Below are 23,728 nucleotides of genomic sequence, written 5' to 3'. Positions count from 1 at the left end.
TTGAATATGAAATAGGTATTTTATATCATATTAAGGAATAATACACGAAAATCTTTTTAATTTTTAAAGATAACAGCCTGAAGTATTTTAGTGTGAAATTTAGATTAGTAATTTATAAGTAAACTCGTAAACCAAAAACACACAGATACATACACACACATGTGTATGAGCACATGAAGCACTCTATATTTTACATTTGTCAACAAAGTGCCATGTGTGTTTATCATACTACTCTATTTCTCCATATATTTGAAATTTTCACAGTAAAAGGTTAAAAAACAATTTGGTAAATTAGTCAAGTAAAAAGTTAAAAAATAACTGTATCATTTTCGACCAGGGTGCCAAGATAATTCAATGGGGAAAGAACAGTCTTTTCAACAAATAATGCTGAGACAGATAAATATCCCCATACAAAAGAAAAAAGTTGGACCCCTACCTTACACTATGTACAAAAATTAACTAAAAGTGGACCACAGACCTAAATGTAAGAGACAAAACTCTAAAACTCTTAGAAGAAAACATGGGAATAAAGCTTCATGACTTTAAATTCCACAATGTTTTTTTACATATGGCACCAAAAGAATAAGCCCCCAAAATACATTAGATTTCATCAAAACTAAAACTTTTGTGCTTAAAAAGACACCATCAAGAAAGTGAGATGATAACCCACAGAATGTGAGAAAATATTTGCAAGTTATATATCTGAGAAGGGACAGGTATCCAGAATATGCATTAAAAAAAAACAGCATCAAACAATGAGAACAAAAATTACTCAATTAAAAAATGGGCAAAAGATTTAATGAAACAGACATTTCGCCAAAGAAAATATACAAATGGTTAAGAAGCACTTGAAAAAGTGCTCAACATCATTAATCATTAGGGAAATGTAAACCAAAATCACAATGAGATAGCATTTCACACCCACTGGAATAGCGAAAACTAAAGAGACCGACAGTAATCCCCCTCGGTGAGGATGTTAAGAAAAATAGAACCCTCAAACATTTTTGGTGAAACTTTAAAGTAGTGCAGCCAACTCAGAAGCTAAGCAGGGTCAGGCCTGGTTAGTATTTGGAAGCACCTAGGAAGACCAGGTGCTGTAGGCGTAAAAAATAAGAAATAAGGGATTGTAAACTGACAAGGTCCTTGCAATCTGTGAGGTCAACCAAGGCTTGCCTCCCCTAAAAAAAAATAAAAAAATAAAGTAGTGCAGCCATTTTATAATACAGTTTGGCAGTTCTTCAAAATGTTAAACATGAAGTTACAATATGAACCAGCAATTCCACTGCTAGATATATATCCAATAGAATTGAAAACGTTATGTCCACACAAAAACATGAATGTTCATAGCAACATTATTCATAATATCCAAAGAGTGAGAACAACCCAAATGTTTACCAACTGATGAATGAATAAATAAAATATGGTATATTTATAAAATGGAATATTACTTGGCAATAAAAAATGAACAGGTATGTGCTACAACAGATGAAACAATGAAAGCATTATATTCACATTGTATAATTCATTTATATGAAATATCAAGAATAGGCAAATCCGCAGAGACAGAAAGTAGATCAGTAATTGACAGGGGCTTAGGGGTGGGGAAAAGGGGGAACAATGGGGTGTGACTGATAATGGGTACAGTGATAAAAATTTCTGGAGTTAGGTAGTGGTGTCAGTTGCACAACTCTGAATATACTAAAAACCACTGAGTTATGTGCTTGAAAAGGGTGAATTCTTAGTATATAAATTATATCTCAATAAAGCTGTTATTAAAAAGAAAAAATAAGTTACAGGAAATCAAATACCATCAAAATGGGCAAAAGACTAAAAAAAAGCATTTTATAAAGGAATCAATTCTCACCCTCATGAGGATTAAAAGACACAAATTTTGAAAATAAGATATTTTTTACCTATCAAATTGATAGGTAATAATAATATCTAGGTTGGTGAGGGTACAGAAAAACAGGATTTTTCATAATTGGCTGGTGTATTTTTTATATTTCCTGCAGGAATTTATGACATATAGTCAAAAAACTTAAAAAAGATCTATATCCTTTGATATGACAGTTCTCCTTTTAGGAATATAATTAGGGTTAGACATAATTACTAATTACTAAGGATATTCATTACATTTTCTAATAAAGAAAACTGTTAGAAAGACTAAAGATCTCATAATATGTATAATTAAAATAAATTGTGGAAGATCTATGATATGGAATTGTTTTTATCTCTCCACTTTAGTGTCAGAAAAAGGACCATTTCTGACTGACCAACATTGTACCCCAGCCTCAAACACTGTCTTGGTACACAAAAGACCTTTGTTTACACGCTGTTCTATGCACCCATTATAAATAATATTAAAGAATATTTAATATTGTTGGAAAATTTTTAATTCATATTACCAAAAAGAAAAAGTACAAATAACTAATCAAATGATAGTGTCATCCCATTAACATACTCAAGGCTGACTGCATCTATATTAAATTGAGCTCCTGTAGTCAACAGTGGTCATTCATGAGTAGTAGAATTATAGGCAATTTCATTTTATACTTTAAAACACTTTTATATCATCCAAATTTCCTATGATAAATATTTCAGTTCTCTAATAATACATACTAAATGCTATTTTAAAATGATGGATTATAGTAATTTTTTTTTTATCTCTTACCCTTAAGGTGACTACTCGTGCTTTGGGGTTTCGAATAGATGGTCCTGATGAAACATAATCAGCTGTGTCAATCTCAATTGGAAAATGCTTCTCGCATTTCTCATCACTGTCTAGTGCAGCTGGCCACTCAGTGCAAAAATCTGAGAATTAAAAAAACATTCTCTCGATTACAGTTTTACAAGTAAATTCTCATTGTAATGTATGCTACCTGACAAAACCAAATTATTGAGAGAGGTCACTCTCAGGTAACATGAAATGAAAGAATAGATTTTATTCTGTACTTTATAGATCATCAACTCTTGTCCCTTTTCTTTTTAGGTGAATCCTACTAAGGGAATGATTTGAGCAGTTCAGGTTTGGTGGGGAGGAGTAAATTCAGTTAAAAGGGAACTGTGACTTGACAGAAGTTTATTATGGCTTTGTATATACCTGTTACGGGACAGTTAATTCCTCCTCACTAACTAAGAGCAAACAGTTTATGACATTCCGAGCTCATCATTGTTTTTGAAAAGGCAACAGATAATATCAATTCACTACCAAATAAAGGTTACTAAAGATTAGCTGAAGGGAATTGAAAGAAGCTCTAGAAAAAGTCTAAGAGAAAACTGAGACATGGTGAACATTCTTTCAGAAGCTAAGTTGAATGAGGCCTCAAATTGAAACAGGTACAATGGCCTAGGTCATCCTTAAATGGATCCTGATAGTAACTCATGTTTCTCCTATGTGACTTCTGAGCCACTGGGGCTAAACGGAAAGAGGAACAGACTTCACCTCATATTCAGGCAAGATAGCCAGCCTAGAGAGGAGGTGGGATCAGGTCTGAGGCCTGGGCCACAGTAGGAAGAAGTTCTAAGCACTGAGAACATGACTCACTGTCTATCTCCATAGCACAGAGGTGTAAACTCAGATGACATCTGGGAGGTGGTGTGGCATGGGGGACTTAGAAGGAAAAGAGCTCCCAGCCTTCCACAGTTAGCTGATTTCCTTTTGCCCTATTTCTGTCAAGTTAGTGTGGTATAGGGCTCTGAGCTTGAGATGAAAACTTCTGGCACTATCAGGCTCCTGTCAATGGAAATCTCCTTTCTTAAATAGCATCCTTCTAAGAATAGCTAAAAGTGATTAGTTTCTTAGGTCAAACACATTAGATCTCATGAAGCTGTGCTTTCTCCAAAACAGTAGGGTTGTAGGAGAGGCTGGTCATAATCACAAGTAGACATGGGAGTTCTAAGACCTAGGGGGCAGTGAAAGGTACTCTGCCAATAACATTTCCCCCCAGCTTACAATTTTCTTATAGTACTTACTATATTTAACTCCCATTTGGGCTTTAACACCAGAGTCAGTAGCTCTGCGTTACAAAGACTTTCTAAGATCTGGGACTAACTATATGTTAGCAAATTAAGTGTACACACAATTGTTCACACAATTCCCTCAACACCCTGTTTAAGAGATCAATACTCAAGACACTTTGAAGGGAAAGAAATATCTTTGCAATTAAGAACATCTCACCACATAAATAAAACAGAGCAAGATTATTGAGGTAATTTCATTCCTATCATGGACTAACTCCAATATCCTGCCATATAAGATGCAACAGTGCCAACCAAGCACTTTATAAGAGAAACTAGTTTGGGGAATTTTATGAGTTCCTGGGTTTGTACTAAATTTTTTTTTTCTTAACTTTAAGCAAGTCATTTCAATCACCAGATGATAATTACAGTTTTTATATTAAATGACCTAATTAAATGTTTAAAAAAATACAGCCAACTGGAAAGTACCTAATGGACCTCTATTAGGCTTTATTCATCTTATAGGTAGAGCAATGACTAGACTTCAGAAGACCTTGGTTTTTACTTAACTTTGCCACTGATTATTAAAATTTTGGTAAATTACCTAACTTTCCAGTACTTCAGATTTTCCATTTGCAAGTTAGATATAAAAATCTAAACTGACCTACTTTAAAAGAAAACTGAGAAGAAATATCTGAAAAGCCTTTGAATTATTTGGAAGATACAATCTAAATCCAGAAGCTGGCAGAAGTATAAAGGCAATATTAAGAAAAGATTAAAATGCTCCCTTAAACACTGTAAAATATGCTATTTTTCTGAATGTGCTATATGAAAGCCTTTCATTTAAAAATGATGAAGTATTTTAGAAATATCTCATTAGAATGGCCAGTTTCTACATTACAAATACACATTTAAAAACAATGTTTATAAAGAGAAAAAAATGCAATTTATCAGTGTCAAAGGATCAAAATGTGATACATAGTTTGTGCCAAATGGAGCACAAATTTGTAGCAGTGATCAGTGACAGTCTAACACCAGGTACTGATGAATATAGAAACCTAAAGAAATAGAAAAACGTGCCAATGTTCCAAAACAGAAGAGCACATATATAAAAGGAGATAGAAAAAATTTTTCCTTCCCTCATTTCAAGAGTAAGCTAATTATTTCTACTTTTTAAGATTCTTTCATATCTTCTTCCTTATATTTCTGAATAGAAGGCCCTCCCAAAAGCTAAAATTTCATCACAATCATGTTCACTATCCTTATTTCTCCTTCTAGCATAATTAAGCTACCTGTGAACTATTTCTAGATTTCTTTTTCTTTCCTGAAAAGTTTTAGCAAGTATACTGCACATTTACATATCTTTAAGTCAGCATTAATTTCAGACTTCATCAAAAGGTACTAACTCTTGAATTAAATTTACACATTCAATAACTAACAGCTGTGAATCTAAAACAATTCAAATTTGCTTATTCTATAGGCCAATGAAAATGAGACCAGAAATTAGAACACATACATATTATGAAAACACATAAAACCATGAACAAAAAAATATTTTTTGCCTTTACTTCTATGTACATGGAAGGAAAAATAGTAGGATGAGTGAAATCCATGTTTACATCTAGAAATCAACAGCTATTGTTCAAAATCAATAAATTCAGAACTGAAGTATAATCATATTCAAGTGATTACATAAACATAAAATAAATATACTCCCTGGGAGTTATTACCAGCCCTAAATAATGATCAAAAGAGAACACTTCTAGCTAGAATGAGGGGCCAGGGAAGGAAAGGAGAAGCATGAGACTGTTGCCTCTCATCACCACCTCTTCTATTATTTGATGTTACCACATGTACATATCGCTCAATTTTCTTTAAAATTTTAAGCAATTTCTTTGAGATAACTCTTCTCTGCAAAGTATACCATTATTGACCCCACTGACTACTCAGTTACTCGGTATGCTTCTATACTATCTTCAGTTTAAATTATATTGATTTGCACCTATTGGAAATACTCTGAAATATTTCAGTCTTTTTATTTATGTGCTTTCTATAATTTATCAATAAATCCCTAACCTACCTAAGTAAAGATTATGATTTCTGATTCTATTTATTATTCAAAGCCCCTTGCAGAGTAATCCGTAAAAAAAGAAACTGAAGTCCCCTACCGTTATTGTATTGCCATCTATTTTTTTCTTTAGTTCTGTTAATATTGCTTTATATATTTAGGTGCTTCCACGTTAGGTGCATAAATATTTACAAATGTTATATCCTCTTGGTAGATCAACCATTTCATCATTAAAAATAAGATTCTTAAGTTCAAAATCAATATTAAGTTCATGTTAAAAAAACAACTACTTACCTCTAAGAGCTTCACAGTGCTTTTTAATTGCTACAGGAGTCAAATGCAGAAAATTGGGGATCTAAAACAGCGAAATTTAAAGGATAAATTATCCAAATGTCTTAAAAACATGAAAAAAATAATTTTCTCATAAAACTAAATCAGAGGCTCAACAAATCTTATAATACATAAAATTGAGTAATTTTTACAATATCAGTTTTAGATGTTATGATCTTAAGAAACGAATTTCTTGAAACATATATTCAGTACCAAAACAGTGATGTTCGAAAAAATAAACATATTTTTTAAGTATTCTTCCTGCCATGAATCTAGAGGTATGTATATTTCCCATATAAAACTGAAAACACTTAAGGACCCAGATCATTGTTTAATTATCCTAAATCCCTTGGAATACACGGCATGGTAATACATTTCTACCTGGTACTTAGTAGATACTTTACAACTAAATGGATGAATACATGCAGCTAGCGAATCTTAACTGAATGGTTTAGAGAATATATTTATGATGATAGATTAAGAGGCTGCCTAATCTTTCACAAGGCCAATGGAAGTTTAGGAAAGGTCAGAGATTTGAATCTTTCAAATACATAATTAACATTTGCTAGTATATTTCTTGAATAATGTTCAGCATCTGAAGGGAAAATTTAGTTAAACTCGTTTGGAAAGAAAAGTTGAGCAAGCAGAAAGTTACTCTAAACATTATGACTGAAATCTTAAGTGTTGATCAGAAAGAGTTTATTTTAATTAAGAGAAAATAGGCAATGAAAATTGGGATTATGGGGTGGGTGGCTTCATTCTCCTGTACTTTTATTTTTGAAACAAAAATATAATCTTAAAATTATAAAAGGAAAAAATAATAGGTAATCCTTACACACATTTATATAGGTACTGTCCTAAACATTTTGCATATATTTGCTCAGTTAATAAGCTTATCCAACGATATTCTCTAGGAATAGACCACATCATTGGACTAAGCACACAGGTGATTCTTAAAAGAGATGGTGTGCATTAAATGTTTGGATTTTTATGTTTATTAAAATACTATTCGCAACCATAAGCATTATTATAAATAAAATGCTACTCTCTCTCACCCAGTAAAATTTTACAAAGACCTTTTCTTTAAGTTCACTTCTTCTCTTTCATTTGGAAAAAAGTTAGTTTCCTCAATGTTTGTTTTCTTATACCTCTTGAAATGTTCTCATTTCCAAATTTCATTTTCCCATCTCCAGAAGCAACCTCTTCTCCATGTTACCATTTCATTTTTCAGTATTACCTTTCAGCAAATTTTTGTTTTTCAAGAAAATTCTCATTTAATGAAAAATATAGTTCATTGATGATAATCCCACTGTATGCAACAGGAAACCCTTTAATATATGCATTCCCAGGCTAAGCATATTTATATTTTCTTTAAAAACCTATAGTTCATAAATCATTATAGATGCTACAAACTGAGGCATTTAATATGACCTATTTTGTTTCAAGACAACAATATTATTCTACCTTTCTGGACAGAAAGTTTTAAAATCTCTCTTTAAAAAAATGAAACCTTGATTCCCCACAATTCTTGATCTCAAATTAGAATATTTCACTTTTCTTAGTTCTAGTTGAAAGATACAATACAAACAAGGTACAGTAGAACAGAAAAAAACAAAAGGGAGGCCTCAGGACCAATTAATTACATTCTTAAATGCCCAGAATTCTTTGAGTCTTCTTTATCATGCAATCAAAATATCATATCCATTATTATCTGGGAGAAAATTTAAATTAAAATACAATAACCTGTTATATACTGAAACTCGAATTAGAAAAGGGGTATTTTAAGAGTGGGAGGAGAATCACCATGTATTTAGATATGTCTCAGCTGATAAACTAATAACTTATCTTACCTTTAAAAGTTCCAGATTTCCCTCCTTTGCCATAGGCACCCCTCTCTTTACCGGATAACCCATCCGAACAGGAAGAGGTACTACAGAGGGTTTAAATGGTGCTGCAACAGGGTAAACACTAGGCCAATCTTGGTCAACAGCCATTTTCTCTGTCCTAGGAGGTAGTGCCTAAGAAACATAAAGCAGTTTAATATTTTAAACATTAATACATTTTTTCATTTTAAAGCAAAAAAGACCCTTGCAATTAAGAAAAACACTAGCAAAACTGTAACCTAAGTAAAATCTGACCTCCTACAAAACTGCTGCTATTCAAATGAAAAAACACCAAACCTACCTAAATATTCCCGCACTGTTTCCTCAAACCCTCTGGCAAGGATTCTCTTTAACAGCACATTTTCTTCACTAAAAATTTCTCTATCTTATCTACAGCCATGCTATCCTGAACAAACCTGATCCTGTCTGATCTCGGAAACTAAGCAGGGTCGGGCCTGGTTAGTACTTGAATGGGAGACCACCTAGGAAGATCAGGTGCTGTAGGCATCAAAAATAAAAAACAAATAAAAAAATAAGAAATTATAAGATGACAAGGTGCTTGCAATCTGTGAGGTCAACCAAGGGTTGCCTTGCCTAAAAATTTCTCTTATTTACTTAGACTTTTAGCAAATTTTTTACATTTTGTTTATAAAGGGGTAACGATGTATTCTGAAATAATTTTAAAAACTTCTTTGATGGAAGTCAGTACATTGAGAACTTGGAAATAAGTAAATTAGGGTCAAACTAATTGAAAAAATATGTAATGAGAAATTACATATCTCCTAGGGCCAGGGAATAGTGACATGATAGCTTAGCCAATCACATTAACGTGTGTGTGTGTGTGTGTGTGTGTGTGTGTGTGTGTGTGTGTTAAACTATATTCAATAGAAGGGGAAGGCCAGCGTATAAAAGCATCCTTTAAAGAGGAAAAATTCAGTAACACCTGTTTAAGCAATATCAAAACCAGCACAGTATATGTCCTGGAAGCAGGTTAATTTTCCTATGATCATGACAGCTCTAGACATTATAATTTGATGTCATTTAACTTCCAACTAATGTGCCTTTGTTCTGACTCCATGTTCTCCAAGTGACCTCATAATCTGGATTCCTCCGGAGATGCCCACAGGGTGAGGCCAAATGGGTTAGATTAATGCATACATTCCAGGCCCCATGACTGTTAAAAGAATCATCAAAAATAATTCTACATTCTGGTTTATGTACTTGTTTCCTGGAAACATATCAGTGAATTCACCTCTCAAAGATGATCTGCTCTCAGGGTACTGACAGAGACCAGTCAAACACTAGACTCCGGACTGTGGTCATCACCAAGCAAACATTCCCTTATGAACCGTTCTTGGGCAGCATTCTTCTTCCTCATCGTGAATACCTGCCTCACTTTAGAACTTCAGAAACAATTCAGATAATATATATTAGAGTACATTAACTGTTTACCTTTCTTTTCAGTGGCCTTTGAGATTTGGATGTTCTTTCTGTTGTATCTAAAAGAAAACAATAGTTATAGAGTATCTTATAACATAGAGTTGTTCACCATTGATCATGAACCCATAATTCAAACATGATTTAAGGTATTCAGTAGCAAAAAAAATGAAACAATAATTTCTGTAAGCTCAGGGACTAAAATCATCTTAATGAAAAATCAGAAATAGGTAAGAAAATTCCAGTTATTTAAATATAAACTGAACTCATTATCTAAAGAAATATTTTCAATAAATTTTAAAGTTCATAGTTAAACTCACATTTCCAAGTTAAAATAATGTATTTGCTCATATTTGGAATTATTCTATCAAAAACAAACAAACAAAGCCTTGAGTTTTTCCTTCTCTATTGTATATTAGAACTGCCAACAACAAAAATCATAGCCGTTCCTAATAAAGTACATAAGTGTAGAGAGGGCAGATTACTTCTATACAGTATATATCTTTCAAAGTATTACCTTATGCCTCTCTAAATGTTTTGCTACACTAAAATAATAATAGCTATACTTATTGAGACCTTTCACTTGCTAGACAATGTGCTAAATGCTTTTCATCATTATCTCATTTAATTTTATTCTTCACAAGAACTATAAGTACTACCATTATCCTTGTTTAAAGGTCACTTATAGGCAAGAAAACTAAGGACCAAGACTTCATATTATTAAACTTTACATCACATTCTTCACATCTTTAATTCACCTCTCTTCACAAAGAACCACAACTACACTGAACCTCTAGTTCTAGTCCCTTTAGTCTTTCTGAACTTTCCGTTCTCTTTGCCTGGAATATTCTTCCCTTCCACTTGCCGGACGTTTGACATCTTCCCCTTTCCTACCTCATTTCTTTACCAGTCAAATTCTTATTTATCCCTCAGTAATAATTCCTTTATTCATTCAAAAGTTATTTGAGTGCTACTGTGTATCAAAAACTCAGATGGCAGCAATGCACAAAAGAAACATAGTCCTTGCTCTTAAAGAACAGAAAGTCTGTCAAGTTAAGATAACTATTTAACAAGTAATTTCATTAACAATGATAAATATTAATGGAAACATTTACCAGGAGATAAAACCTAGTCAATTAGTTGGAAAGTCTCCTTGAAGAAGTTGACTTTAAGCTAAAACCTTAAGAATGAGCTGGAGGTAGCCCTGGGAACAGGCAAGTGAGAAAGTGTTCTAGAGAGAGAGAAGATGGAAAAAAATCAAGTAAACCAGTTCAATATGTTTGAAACTTTAGAACAGCAAGACCATTGAGAAAGAGATTGGAGATATTTAACAGGCACCTCAACCATAACATATCATTGGCAGAGCTCTTGATTTTCTTCTTCCAGTCTTCCCAATCCCTATAAATTGTATTGCCATTCATCCAATTACTCAGGACAAAAATCTATTTCCTTGAGACTTTTCTCAAGCCCCATATCAAATACCGAACCCATCAGTAAGTTCCATTAGCTCTACCTTCAAAATAGATCTCAAGTCCGACCATACCACTGTCATCTCATTTGGACTACTACAACAGCTTCCAAACTGATCTGGCTTCCACTTCTTACCCTCCTAAAACTAGTTATCTACACAGCAACCAGTGATCTTTTAAAAGTGTAAATCACATTATATCACTTCTGTTCAAAAACTTCCACTGTGATCCCAAACTTATAAAATCCAAGCCTTTACAAGATCAGGCCATTACTTAGCTTTCTGACATCTTATACTACCAGTGTCTTCTTTGCTCACTTAGCTCCAGCCATGTTGGCCTTCTTTCTTTTCTTTGATCACACCCCTAAGCTTATTCTCACTTTGCACTTGCAGTTCCCTGTGCCAACAATGCTCTCAGGTCTCAGCATGGTTCTGGGTCTACTCAAATGACATTACCCCAAGGTGGTCTTTCTTGACTACCTACCTTATTCTACTCTATACTCGCTACTCCTCCAATTCATCATTCTCGAGACCCTGATTTTTCTTCATAGCACTACCTGACACTGTACTGACATTTACCTGTTATAGTCTGATGTCCTCCAAAGTATGTAAACTTCATGAGGTGAGGGACCTTTGTTGTATCCCAGTATCTAGAACACTGCCTAGCATACAGTAGGCGTTAAGTGTTTGTAGAATGAATGAATTAAAAATAAGAAAGAGACAAGTGTTAATGCTATGAAGAACCACCATGCTGCATTAAGGGATGTGTCATATTTCTTAAAGCATTGAGAAATCATTTGTAAATTCTGAACAAGGAAGTGGTAAGATTTGCTTTTTGAACACTTCACTCTGGCTGTTGTCAGAATTCAATGTAGGCGAGCAAGAGCGGAAATAAGGATCACTAAAGGAACTGTTTGTAGAAGAGATGGTGCCCTAGACTGAGCTGTTCGTCGTATAAAGAACAGAGATATTGTAGAAGGTAGCACGGATAGCACGTAGGGAATGACTGCACATGCCCCCTCCTAGACAGAGCTTTTCCTGACTCCTGCGAGCTCCTCTTCAATGCTCCCAAGTTACCCTATTCGCGCTTCTGGTACAGCATCTCACACTGCATAGTCTGCGTTAACAAATCTTTTTTTTTTTTTTTTTTTCCACGAGGTTCCTCCAGGGCAAGAACGGTTTCAGGCATCCCTATAATCTCTCTTGAGTGAAGGTCACCTCAATAACGCCTGTATCAATAAAGGTCATCCCATTTGGTGGCAGAGGGAGGCCTGGAATTCAGAGCTGCAGGTTGTCCTGGAACATTCGTGTGCTCTTAAAGTTCTGGAAAATCCGCGGTCCAACACTGCCCAAGAAACATTTCGGCGCACCAGAAACTTGAGAGACCCCGTGCCAGTGGCTGTGGGACCTGGGACGGAGCACCAGAGAGCGCAAGGGAGGGAGCGAACAAGCAGGTAGCTCCCAGATGCAGAAATCTGCGGCTAGGAATAGGGCGACACGCGCGCAAAGAACAGACCCACACCCATGGCTTTCCTACTGGGGAGGCGGGGGCAGCAACCGGCTAGCAGAGGACGTAGCGACCCGACGGGCGGCGCTGGCTGCGCCACCGCGGCGGCCATCATTGGTCCGATATTCTGCCCTCTCTCCTCCCCAAAGCCTGGAGACGACGCACCAGACACTCACGCGGTCTTGAACTCTGGGCAACAGTGGCCGGAGAAACGGCGCTGGAGAAGGCACGGAGGGTCCTGGCCACCGGCTGCAGGGCCAGCCACGCGCGTGGCGCAGCGGCGGCCGCCATAGCCGCTAAGACGGCAAGCCGGGGAGGACAAGCGCGGTCGCGCGCCCGGGGGCGGGCCTGAGGCCACTGCCGCGCAGGCTCGCCCCGCCCCTCGAGTGTGCAAACCCGACCCACGTGGACCCACGAAATCAGCGCTCGAGTCAAAAGGGCACCCCCAAAATAGAAAAAAAGGTAATGAAAGGAAGCCAAAAATATTTCTTAAAAAATTGAAGCAGTCAGTGCAAGGACAACTGCAAGTAATGATCGTAAGGGATGGGGGAAATGAGGCTCACAGAGGGCAGGTATGTTCTGGGTGGGACTTCATAGGGCATGGAGTCAGGCAGTTTACCCTAGGGCCCTGCTCCTTTGCAATTGCTGCTTTTCTACACTTCCTTGTATTAAAGAAAAGCATTCAGCCATTCCGAGAGGTGTGCTCCAAGGGGAAAGGCGATATCCGATAGTAGTTAAAAGAATGGCCTCTTGAGCCAGACTACTTGAGTTTAAAACTTGGCTTCACCATTTCTAGGCTGTGTGAGTCTAATTAAGTTAATACAGACAAACAACTGGGTAGAATATTGGAGTACAGTGAGCACACTGTGTGCACAGAATGTAACTATTTTCAATGACTTGGTTAGCTTATTTGTAGATCAGGTTAGAATTAGAAAAAATCAGTACTGAGCAGGATCTAGAAAATAATGCTCATTCTTTAATGAGCACTCATTTTCTGCCCTAGGAGGGACTGGCCTACAGCCCTTAATAAAATTACCCTCTATTTTTTCAACTGGTAAGTATAATATTTAATCAAAAAACACAATTATAATAACAAGAACTGGGAACAAACACAACTGACTCTTGGTAAGCATACAACTGGTAGAGCAGAAGTGTGCAGGCGTCCCAAAGTATTCTTCCTGTGAGCATTCAGTATGCCATAGGCAGCCATCAGTATATGAGGGGAATAAATGGCTTTATAGGGACAAGTATTTGTAATAACAACCATTCTCATCTTTTCTGGCCTCTTACCATCCCATTATTGTTCCAAAGCAGCAGTATGGTATATTAGTTTTCTAGGGCTCCTATAAAAAATACCATAAACCTGGTAACTTAAAACAACAGAAATTTATTTTCTGATAGTTATCGAAGCTAGAAGTCCAAAATGTAGGTGTTGGTAGGGTTCATGGTTCCTTCTGGAAGTTTTGAGGGGAGACTCTCTGTATGTCTCTCTCTTAGCTTCTGATGGTTGTTGGCAATCCATGGCATTCCTTGACTTGTAGACACATGGCTCCAGTCTCTGCCTCTATCTTCATATGGTGTTCTCCCCTCTCCTCTATTTTTAGTGTTAAAAGGATGGCCTTTTAGCCAGATGCATTTGAGGTTTGAATTCAGGCTCTGCTTCGTTGTGATCTTGGGCAAGCCCACTTAACATCTCTTAGCTTCAATTTTAAGGTAAATAGGAACAGTATCTTCCTCAGGACCATTGTAATTGAATGAGTTATATTTCAGAAGGCATAATATAAATGACCATTGGCATTAAGCTTAGAGTCAATATGGCAGCCACTTTTTCTCTCTCGAGTTTGTGTATGTTAGTACAATAAAGTGCAAGTCCTATATCATAGAAATTTAGGGACAAAAGGGTCTGAATCCTTATATAATGTTTATATTCAGAGGATTCTCAATTTCTGAGCAAGATGTTAAGAGACTTAGGTCCTCAGTCTACCTCCCTATGCTTTCTGCTTTTGTTTTACTCTCTCCCTAAGAACAAAGTGGATAGATATGACTAGAGTTAAAGGAGGCAGATATAATTCTCATTGTTTTCCCAGGCATCAAGTACAATAAAGTTCATTTTATATTAAAAGTTAAAACTCATTTGTAATGCTTTATCAACAGGCAATGATATGTTTCATGCACTGTAAAGAGTAAAGCATGTACTATTGTGTACATGAGTTACTAAGAATTACATCATTTTTCAATTGGAAAAGATCTTAAACTGCAGTCACGCATGATAAAAATCTTTTACAACCTTCATGACCAAATAACCCAGCATGTTGTAGAAATCAAACTGGTTTCATGGGCATGTGACTTGCATTTAGAAGAGCCCTACGCTTGGCTTAATGCTCTGCTGTCCTTTGTCTTGAAATTTTTAATAATTTTTGAACAAAGGGCCCACATTTTCATTTGCTCTGGGCCTCACAAATTATGTAACTAGTCTTATGTAGAACAATTTTAAATATTAAGGTTTTTTTTTATAATAGGTGTTTATTATATTTTAAACCTGCATTAATCCAATGACTAACAGTGACTTTTAATCAAAACTAACTTCTTTATAAAAAGTGAGCAAACAAAGTATGTCTATTCACAAGTGTGGTAAATATACAATATGCAAATATCCAAGAATGTGGATGGACTTTGCAACCTAAATATCCATCAAAACAGTATTGGTTAAATGTTATGGTACACTTACAATATAGAGTACTATTTAGACACATGTCTTAATCCTGATTGAATATGAAAATTACCTCAGGAGAAATTAAAATTATCATTTAGGTCCCCTCCTTCTGAGATGCTGATCAGTTGTGTGTTTGGAGCATTGGTGTGTTTTTTGTTTTTGTTTTAAGTTTCCCAAGTAAATCTAATGTTCTAGGACTGAGGACCATTGATGTCAGCTTTAAAAAGAATCAAATGGATATAAATTTATTAGCATAAAAAAATTGTCCACAATATATAAATAAGTTTTTAAGGTTTTAAGGTTATGGGTCATATGATTCCATCTGTGTAAAATATTTTTAATCTACAGCACAGATTCTAGAAGGGTAAACAGCAGACTGGAGGGAGTGAGTATGCGTGTGGAGATGAGACCCCTAAGAACTTAATTTTCCACATTTCTGTACTTGAATTTTTACATGAGAATGAAGATTTTTTAAAAAGAAAAACTATTTTTAAATCAGCAAGAGCTTCATATTTTTATTTTAATTAAAAATATTTTGTCTTTTGATTTACGTCCAGCTTATAACACAAATAGAATTTGTATTAGACTCTTCAAAATTTTGGTACACTTACAGTGTAGTATAGAAAATGTCATAAGCATTGCCTTCTTTGAACTAGTTGAAATCATTCCTATTTTACAGATAACAAAAGAATTAAGCCACTAGATCTTGCTCTCAAGAGAACTGAGACTGAAACCCACATCTGATCCCAAGTTGAATACTCTTTCTACTCTACTACACCACCTTCTTGATAGCTTACTTTACAACACGGTATTGCTGCAGACAGGGGTCACTATATGCCAAGGAAACATTAATTGGGTGTTAAAACCTTCCAGGAACATTCGAAGTAGAAATAATTATTGTTTAACAACTTCAAGAGATGTCTCCTGGGTCTAGTCATGTTCATGTACTGAAGGCAAAGGGCTTAAATGCTTTCCCTGATCTTTTGGTTTCCTGGAATGAAGGAATGTCAAAGATAAATTTAGTTCTGCCTGTACGTATATTCTAATCGTGATATATTTCATACTTCTCATCCAATTATCAGCAAATGCTGTATGCTTTCACTTTCAGCTATTCCTAAATTTGACCTCTTCACCCTTCCTCCTCTCCCACTTTGGTCCAGGCCACTCTTTTCTCTCATCTGATTTACTATAATAGGATACTCTCCAAGAATAGGGACTTTGTTCTTTTTACTGCTGGATTGGGAAGGCATAGATAACAGCGCCTAATATGTAATAGGCATTTAGCAATCATGTGTGAATGAATATACCTTCCTTTTACACTTTTAAGCCTTTTTTGTTTTCACCTTCTAGAAGAATAGAGGGAAAATTGTTTCCACCTCAGCACAACTGTTATAATCTCACCCAGGCATTTAAGCAGGGATGGTTTTTATTTGTGAATCTACTTCCCTTACTGCAAAAGCTAAACAAATGTTAGTCATTATTACAAGTGATCGTTATATGGGTTACTGTGTGCAAATCTAATAGGTAAAGCTAACTCAAGCCGACCCCAAAGTGAATCCCACTGGGGGCCTCTGTGCAGAGGAAGCAGTTTGGGATGAGACAGGAGTAAGGGCAGGGGTTCAAGGAAGAAAGCAGTGCGGGGTTTTGCTTAGGAGTCCTGAATTGAAACTGGTATTGTAAATGTAATTACACCTGTTATGCAGTTTTACACACCCACCACCCCACCCTCCTATCTCCCACCCACGGCAATAAAAACATATTTTACACTTTTAAGAGCTAGACTTATTGTTTCAAATAAAGACTTTTTTTTTTTTTGGCAAATCAAATTCCTCTTTTATTATTGAGTAAATAAAGATTAAGCCAAATTGTCAGTTTTCCCTGCAAAATGGGCTGGGTTTTTTTTCTCTCCATAATCATGACACTTATACATTTTGACCCAGGTGATAATTTTCATTCAATGGAGGGTCGGGGGGGAATCTCATGCTGAGATGATGCAAGTGGATGAGCTTGCTTACTAGAACAAAATATTTTTTTCTTTTCATCTTACAGGCCAGTCTCATCACACGTATCCAGTTCAGAGGATGCTGATATAAACCTTGCCCACCTCCCTTAGCCCATCTTTCTTACTCAGACAGTTTCCAAGCAGCTCTCTGATAGAGACACAATCTTCAGTTTCCAGGACAAATCGTGTCACGGCCTTCCCTCCTGGGAGACCACCCCTCACTGTCTCACTTTTGACACTGTCCAGGACAACTCCTCTGATGTCTTTAGGCTTTCCTGGCACACCAAAGATGAGGAACAGGCCCAGACAATCCTCTCCTATCAATTTACAGAATTCTTCCAACTTATCAAATCTACTTCTCTTCCCGGAAGACTCCTCTGCCTTGGCGTCCGGATTGGAGAGGTCACAAGGTGTAGATTCCGCAGGAGGGAGAGAAGACATCTGCAGAGTCTGTACCGCCAGCTGAAGCCTTATTTGCTTGTCAGATCCCCAAAAAGTCCAGATCCAGTCCGCCCCAAACAGGAAGGCCTGGTGCTCTGTCATCTTGGTGGTGGTGAGCCACCCATCAACTCCCTTTTCTTGGCAGAAAGTGACGAAGTGGATTAAGAAGATCTCGTTCAGAGTGTTTGGAGCTGGGCACAGATTGCTCAGAGGGTCTTCGAATCCAAGATACTCCTTCAGTTTCTGAGCTGCATGGACTATAGCGCCACTGACCACCTCACAGATGCTGAGATCCTCTTTGCTGTCCTTCAGAGCCAACTCTTGAGATGGTTTTTGTCCCATTTTCTCTGCACCCAATCAATACTGCCTCCAGATATCAAACATGTGAACTTTGTTCAGAACGTCTTTTCAGCATCTGAAAATCTTGCAGCAAAGTCGCATCTGTTAATGTGGTTTCAGTTTTCTAACTCCACAGCTTACTTGGCATAGCTGAGCATATATACATATAGCTAAACAAACAGGCCTCCCTGTTTGCCGACTGGGTGTGTTGTATTCATGTAGATTCCTACTGGTTTATTCAGTTAGAAGTATTAACTTCCACCAAAAAGTCTGTTCTTCTCTAGTTATATTCTCTCTATTTTCAATATTTAGTAATCTCTTCCAAGATGTTTCCTCTTTTCAAATTTGTTAAATTAGAAATAGCATTTAATTCTTTAAAGAACCATACACTTCCCACAGCTAACTTCTTCACATTAACAGGTGAATCATTTCTCTTTCCTTTTCTGAGGTCCCTTCTGCCATGATCCTTCATCCCCCAGCTCAGCTGCCTGTTACTTTTCAACAAAAGTATACCTCAAAGGCCTCAAATTTCTACTTGCAGATACATGCTATAAACCCCAAACAAATTTATGGGAGTTTGTGTTTGTGTTATTGTTCTCATATCAGAAATAAAGCCTACTGGTTATTCTGAACAAAAGAAAATAAAGTGACAGACAATAAAAATATGTGGCAATTATCAATTGACTTTATTTCTTTTCATATGGTGATAGCGGCAGTGTATAATACTTTGTAAAATAAAATATATTTCATCAGAAAAATTTAACCTTATCATCTCATCAGTTATGTTACATTGTCCTGAATAAAATATATTTGGCATCTATAGCAGTCTCCTGGTATTTTTAACCAGGTTTGAATAACAAATTATTTTTCAAATGGTGATGTATATCCACATCAAAATAAAACACAAGTTCAGTAAGAGTCCAATACAGTTACCAAATAATGAATGATAGGGAGCAAAAGGTTATTATTAGCATCAAGTCATTTTAGTTATGAATGAATAGTAATTCAGTATTAACAGGTTCCTTGACGAAAAGCTTGGTAAGTTGCTGATAACTTGAAAGATCATACGGCTGACATTCAAATACAGTTTATAAGCAAGTCCACTGACATAAATCGAACTACCTAGCCCATGTCAATTTTTGAAAACCTGTCTTTACCACAGTTGGCTATCATGAATAATGGTATAGTGAAAACAATATTTTTTCCTAATACTCCTAAAAAAATCATAAACACAGTAACAGTTTTTGCTGTTGCTTTCATTTTCTTTATAAAGAATATCTGGGCCCCATGCTACAGAAAAACATGAACTACATTTTATCACGATATAGCCATTATAAAACTAATTTTGCTGCCTCAGAGTTAATGAACTCTGAGGCAAAATGTTCAAATATTCCACTTTTTTTTAAAGATTCCATTCGTTGATAGCCAGAGAAATGTACAATTAATAACAGTCAGACTGTTAGTATTTCGATGTAATGATATATTTAGCAAAAAGGAAAATAAGAATACTGTAAAGGTTTTTGTTTTGGTTTGGTTTCTTCAGAAATCATTTCTACAAATTTGGGGGAAGCTTCTGAATGCATTCAAGTTACAGTATTTAAAACTCCCTCGAGTTCTTCCTTATGAGTTAAAAGAATCCAAGATTAAGGTTGAAATTCTTAAAAAATTAACAACTTTGTGATGTGTCATCAAAGAAGGGTTGTTTTATACATACTAATTTAGTTGAATGATCAACATCATTAAAATTCAATTGTAGAGAAAGACTGTCCTGACCTCTCCAAGAACTAGCTGGTATATGAACATGTTTTTCAGTGTGATCTTTTTTACCATCTTCCTTATGTCATAAAATAAAAGTTCTATATTCTATGTACTAAATATATACATATATTTAGAAAAATATATAAAAATAGGACAGTAAGAGGCAAGTAGATGTGTGGCTGGCATTTAGTGGGACACTGAATGCTTAAAGAAATTCTACATATTTAATTTTGAGAGCATATCGTGTTCTGCTTCAATGTCTGCAGTGCTGTCACACCAACAGGACATAATCACCCACATACGGGTTACTGCTTCCCAAACCGTCCACACTGTGAATGTGAGTGGAAACACTACAGTGAAGTATTCATATTAATTGCAATATTTTAAATATAATATATCACAGATTTTTACATTAAATAGAGGAAAAACAATTCTACTCTCATTCACCAGTGTCTCACTTTCTGCGGCAACTTTAGAATAGGCACATATCCCCTGCTTTCCATTTCCACTTCCAGATAAGAAGTTGAAACAATAACCAATATATAATCTGCTGCTTGTTGTATATACTGTGAGTGTTTGAGAAATAGAGAGAGACCAAGGGCTCCTAATGTTCATCCAGGTGCTATGGTCAAACGTTTGAGTCTTCATCAGTGATGCTGGCACTGGGGGAACGGGCAGCAAAATCTTTAAACATGTCGTCTTCCTTTAACATGTGCTGGAAAACAGGGAGATGGGAGTCATACACACTGAGAGCCAAGAGCTCCGAACTACACATTCTCTACTATATACACGCAGTCCCTTGGGGTTGTTTTCAAACATATATTTAGAATAAGATTTCAAATTCATTTTACAGACTTACCGTTAGGTTGTTGATGCCTTCAGAGAATGCACCTATCTGCCTCACTGTCCCTTCTGAATCTTCCATCTGCAAAGAACATACCATAACATGACATAATCAGTTGCGCTATAATGAGGAAATTGCAGCAAAATGAACAAGTCTAAGAAGAAATAATGCAAGTTGTATTGAATGGGGTAGGAGCAACAGATCACTTCTGATGATAATTTCCTCTCATTACTGCAATTGGATGTTAAAAATTAGAAGAGACTTTATTGGTACATCTAACCTAATGCTCTGATGTTGACAATAGCACCAAAGGAATTTTGAATAAAAGGCAATATTCAGTTTCATGACTTAATACTGAAAAGGCTAAGTAATATAAACTATCCATTCCTGACTTGTTTTAATACACAGGTTGCCTTAACATAGAGACAATCTAACTTAGGTAAGTGGCGCAGGCTTTGGAGCAGGCTGGCAAATTAGAATACCAGCTCTTCTACCTTAGCTAAGTTACTAAATCTCTCTGTGCCTCAGTATCTTTATCTCCAAAATTAGGATAACAATACTCTCTATGTTTTAAGATTACCATGAACATTAATATATGTTAAGTACTTAAGACAGTGCCTGGGATGTAGTAAGCAATCTGTAAGGGTTCACTATTATTACTCACTATTATCTTTTTTTATAGGCATTTAAAGAAAACTTCCTTGATTAGAAGACAAAGTACACAAAATTTCCATTTAGTGTTTCAATGCTGGAAGAACTTTAAAATACGTATACAGTATTGTATTTACCTGCTCTAACCGGTCCAAATCATCTTCATCATACAGGCGCATGTCCAAACCAGGTTTAAATCCTTTCTTAGATGTACTTCCTGATGCCTGTCCCAATTCCATTGGACAAACATACTCTTCCCCATCTTCCTGTTTCTTTTTTCTCAGATTCCCAAAATTGCTGAAGGTAAGTTTCTTTGGCTTTAAGAGAAAGAAAGAAGAAAAAAAAATCCAAGGATTTGATAAAATTCATATTGTCGTTTTGTCATAAAAATCATATGACAAAGGATAGGTATAACTTATTCACTTCATCATACACAGAAGAGCAATTGAATGATTAGATTTGTATAAGAAAAACGAAGGCATCCTAGGCATATGATCGATGCATCCAAACATGATAAATGACCCCTGTTATGAATCTCCTTATTCATACCAACTGGCTGGGTAGTCACAGTATTAAAAGCAAAATATGCCAAGAGCCTTAATTTTTGATTAAACGGGACTTAATGCAATGGGATTCCTCGGGACTAAATCCAATTTTATAAGGTTTTCTGATCTAAGATCGGTAGAAGAAAATGGTCCTTACTGTATTTTCATTTTGGGTGAGGCTATAGTATCTTGTATGCCTGTTCTGCTTCCAGGTGACTGCTAAAAGAGTCCCTGTTCTTTTGGAGAAAAATTTCCAACGATACTTGGAAAAGAATCTCCATTTTAGTCACTGGATAGTCCCTGAGACTATCTGTTAAGGAGATGGTGATCATGCTGATGCTGTGAATGTATATAGAACAGATTCTCTGAGAGGTTTCAAATCCGGCACATCTTTTAAGGAGAAAGGGAGCTGAAGAGAAAGTGTCAAGCAGGTAGAGGGGGTAACACAACACAACACAACACAACAAAACAAAACAAAACAAAAACACTTGGTACCTATTTGTGAAGGAGTTGATAAACCCTATCTCTACAATTAAGCTAGTTGAGAGAACACTCAGAGGAGTTAACATAGAAATGATTTAAAAGAAGAAAAAGCAATCCTAATGCTATATGATTTATGAATCCAGGCAAACTAGGAGTATCCATTCTCTGCTGGTCTACCAGCAGAACGTTTCTTAAGTATCTTTTCCTAACTTGCAAGGTTGGTCAATTATAAACCAGATGAGCTGAATCTGTAAAAGGAGAAATGCAACTCTTATACTTGATTTATTTGTAGGAAAAACAGGACACTGCAATCAGTACTGGGGTCCAAGTCATAGATAGGCCTTGTGCATTGGCAAAGTATCAATTATAGAAACCAACATCATGTTCTTTATTATTAGTAACTCTAGTAAAATAAATGATTTGAGCAAAGATTCTCCCAGGAGGTAACTTTCAAAAATGCATTTTCATGATTACTCTTAAAGATGCATTTACGTTCAACCAATCCACAAAATTTAGTAAACCCCAGAAAATAAGATAGCCAAGTAACAGTCAAAATTGAGCCTTTGCTTTAGTTTTTGGCTTTAACTGATTATTGCTTTAATAAATTATTAAATGGTGTGGGCTTGAACAAACCTTCACTTTGGCAGTGGCTGTGAGAAGTACATAATCTGGTAACTCCATGGCATCACGCTTCTGGTGTTGGGCCTCAGCACCAATCAGAAGGTTGAAATGAGTGGCCAAATGTCTTCGCAACAGGGTCTTACTTGGTGGGATGTTCAATAACTGAGCCATTGTTTCTACATTAAAACGAGGTTCTAGAACCTATAAGAAAAGTTAAGATTGTTTAAAGTATCATATATCATATATGTCTGTATTGTACTTTATAATTCGCAAAGCTTTCATTTAGGTATCTCCAACGACTATCTCAACAGCCCAGTGAGATACGTAGAGTATGAACTTTGATCTTTAATTTACATGTCATTTCCTTTATTTTGCTCAAGCTAGTGAGAAGTAGAGCTGGTGCTGACATCCAGGCATTACAAGGTTAGGGCTTCTGCCTCTCTGAAATATTACATTTGGGATCCCTTTGGAAGCTGACTTCTCTGCAATATCTGTGTGCAGAAATACAATCTGAATCTTTGCGGAGGATTTAAAATGTGGTCATTCGAGAGTCAGTAGCCAGATGTTATCCAACATAAAAGAAGACAATGAAAGAAAAATGGGTTTAAAGCTGATTTAAAGTTATATAATAACTAGAAATAGTGCCAGGAGAGTTGGGGTAGATGATTTTAGGATTATAAC

General features: G+C 35.9%; 3 protein-coding genes and 1 pseudogene across 22 annotated transcripts in view; 1 reads left to right on the top strand and 3 right to left on the bottom strand.

The window, feature by feature from the left end:
- MRPS35 (mitochondrial ribosomal protein S35) overlaps positions 1-12,985 on the bottom strand; it is a 37,678-nt gene extending 24,693 nt beyond the window's left edge. Inside the window, exons 1-5 of one of the 5 annotated variants that reach the window (XM_011363107.2) lie at positions 12,827-12,985; positions 9,691-9,737; positions 8,206-8,373; positions 6,320-6,380; positions 2,672-2,811 (exon numbers count right to left, since the gene is read on the bottom strand). In XM_011363107.2, the coding sequence (XP_011361409.1) occupies positions 2,672-2,811; positions 6,320-6,380; positions 8,206-8,373; positions 9,691-9,737; positions 12,827-12,941 (531 nt within the window). In that variant the 5' untranslated portion in view covers positions 12,942-12,985. Of the gene's footprint in view, positions 1-2,671; positions 2,812-6,319; positions 6,381-8,205; positions 8,374-9,490; positions 9,642-9,690; positions 9,738-11,722; positions 12,677-12,815 lie in introns of those variants that run through there. The other 4 variants (XM_011363110.2, XM_011363109.2, XM_011363108.2 and 1 more) reach the window with 4 other exon arrangements.
- Positions 8,627-8,745, top strand: LOC111741866 (annotated as a pseudogene).
- A 4,163-nt stretch (positions 12,986-17,148) lies between the features above and the next one.
- Positions 17,149-18,672, bottom strand: REP15 (RAB15 effector protein). The gene has a single exon (XM_011363111.2). It carries the CDS (start codon positions 18,146-18,148, stop codon positions 17,438-17,440), a length of 711 nt encoding a protein of 236 aa, XP_011361413.1. The 5' UTR covers positions 18,149-18,672; the 3' UTR covers positions 17,149-17,437.
- A 136-nt stretch (positions 18,673-18,808) lies between these two features.
- The window catches only part of PPFIBP1 (PPFIA binding protein 1), a 154,918-nt gene continuing 149,998 nt past the window's right edge, over positions 18,809-23,728 (bottom strand). For all 16 annotated transcript variants that reach the window (XM_023532374.1, XM_011363095.2, XM_011363100.2 and 13 more), the window contains 4 exons: positions 23,060-23,248; positions 21,536-21,715; positions 20,763-20,828; positions 18,809-20,618 (listed from right to left, as the gene is read on the bottom strand). In XM_023532374.1, coding sequence (XP_023388142.1) covers positions 20,532-20,618; positions 20,763-20,828; positions 21,536-21,715; positions 23,060-23,248 — 522 coding nt within the window. In that variant the 3' untranslated portion in view covers positions 18,809-20,531. The remainder of the gene's footprint in view (positions 20,619-20,762; positions 20,829-21,535; positions 21,716-23,059; positions 23,249-23,728) is intronic.

This window comes from Pteropus vampyrus, unplaced genomic scaffold, assembly GCF_000151845.1.
Source record: "Pteropus vampyrus isolate Shadow unplaced genomic scaffold, Pvam_2.0 Scaffold82, whole genome shotgun sequence".
Taxonomy (NCBI): Eukaryota; Metazoa; Chordata; class Mammalia; order Chiroptera; family Pteropodidae; genus Pteropus; species Pteropus vampyrus.
The sequence above is the reverse complement of the archived record's forward strand: the minus strand, read 5'-3'. Positions and strand labels throughout refer to the sequence as shown.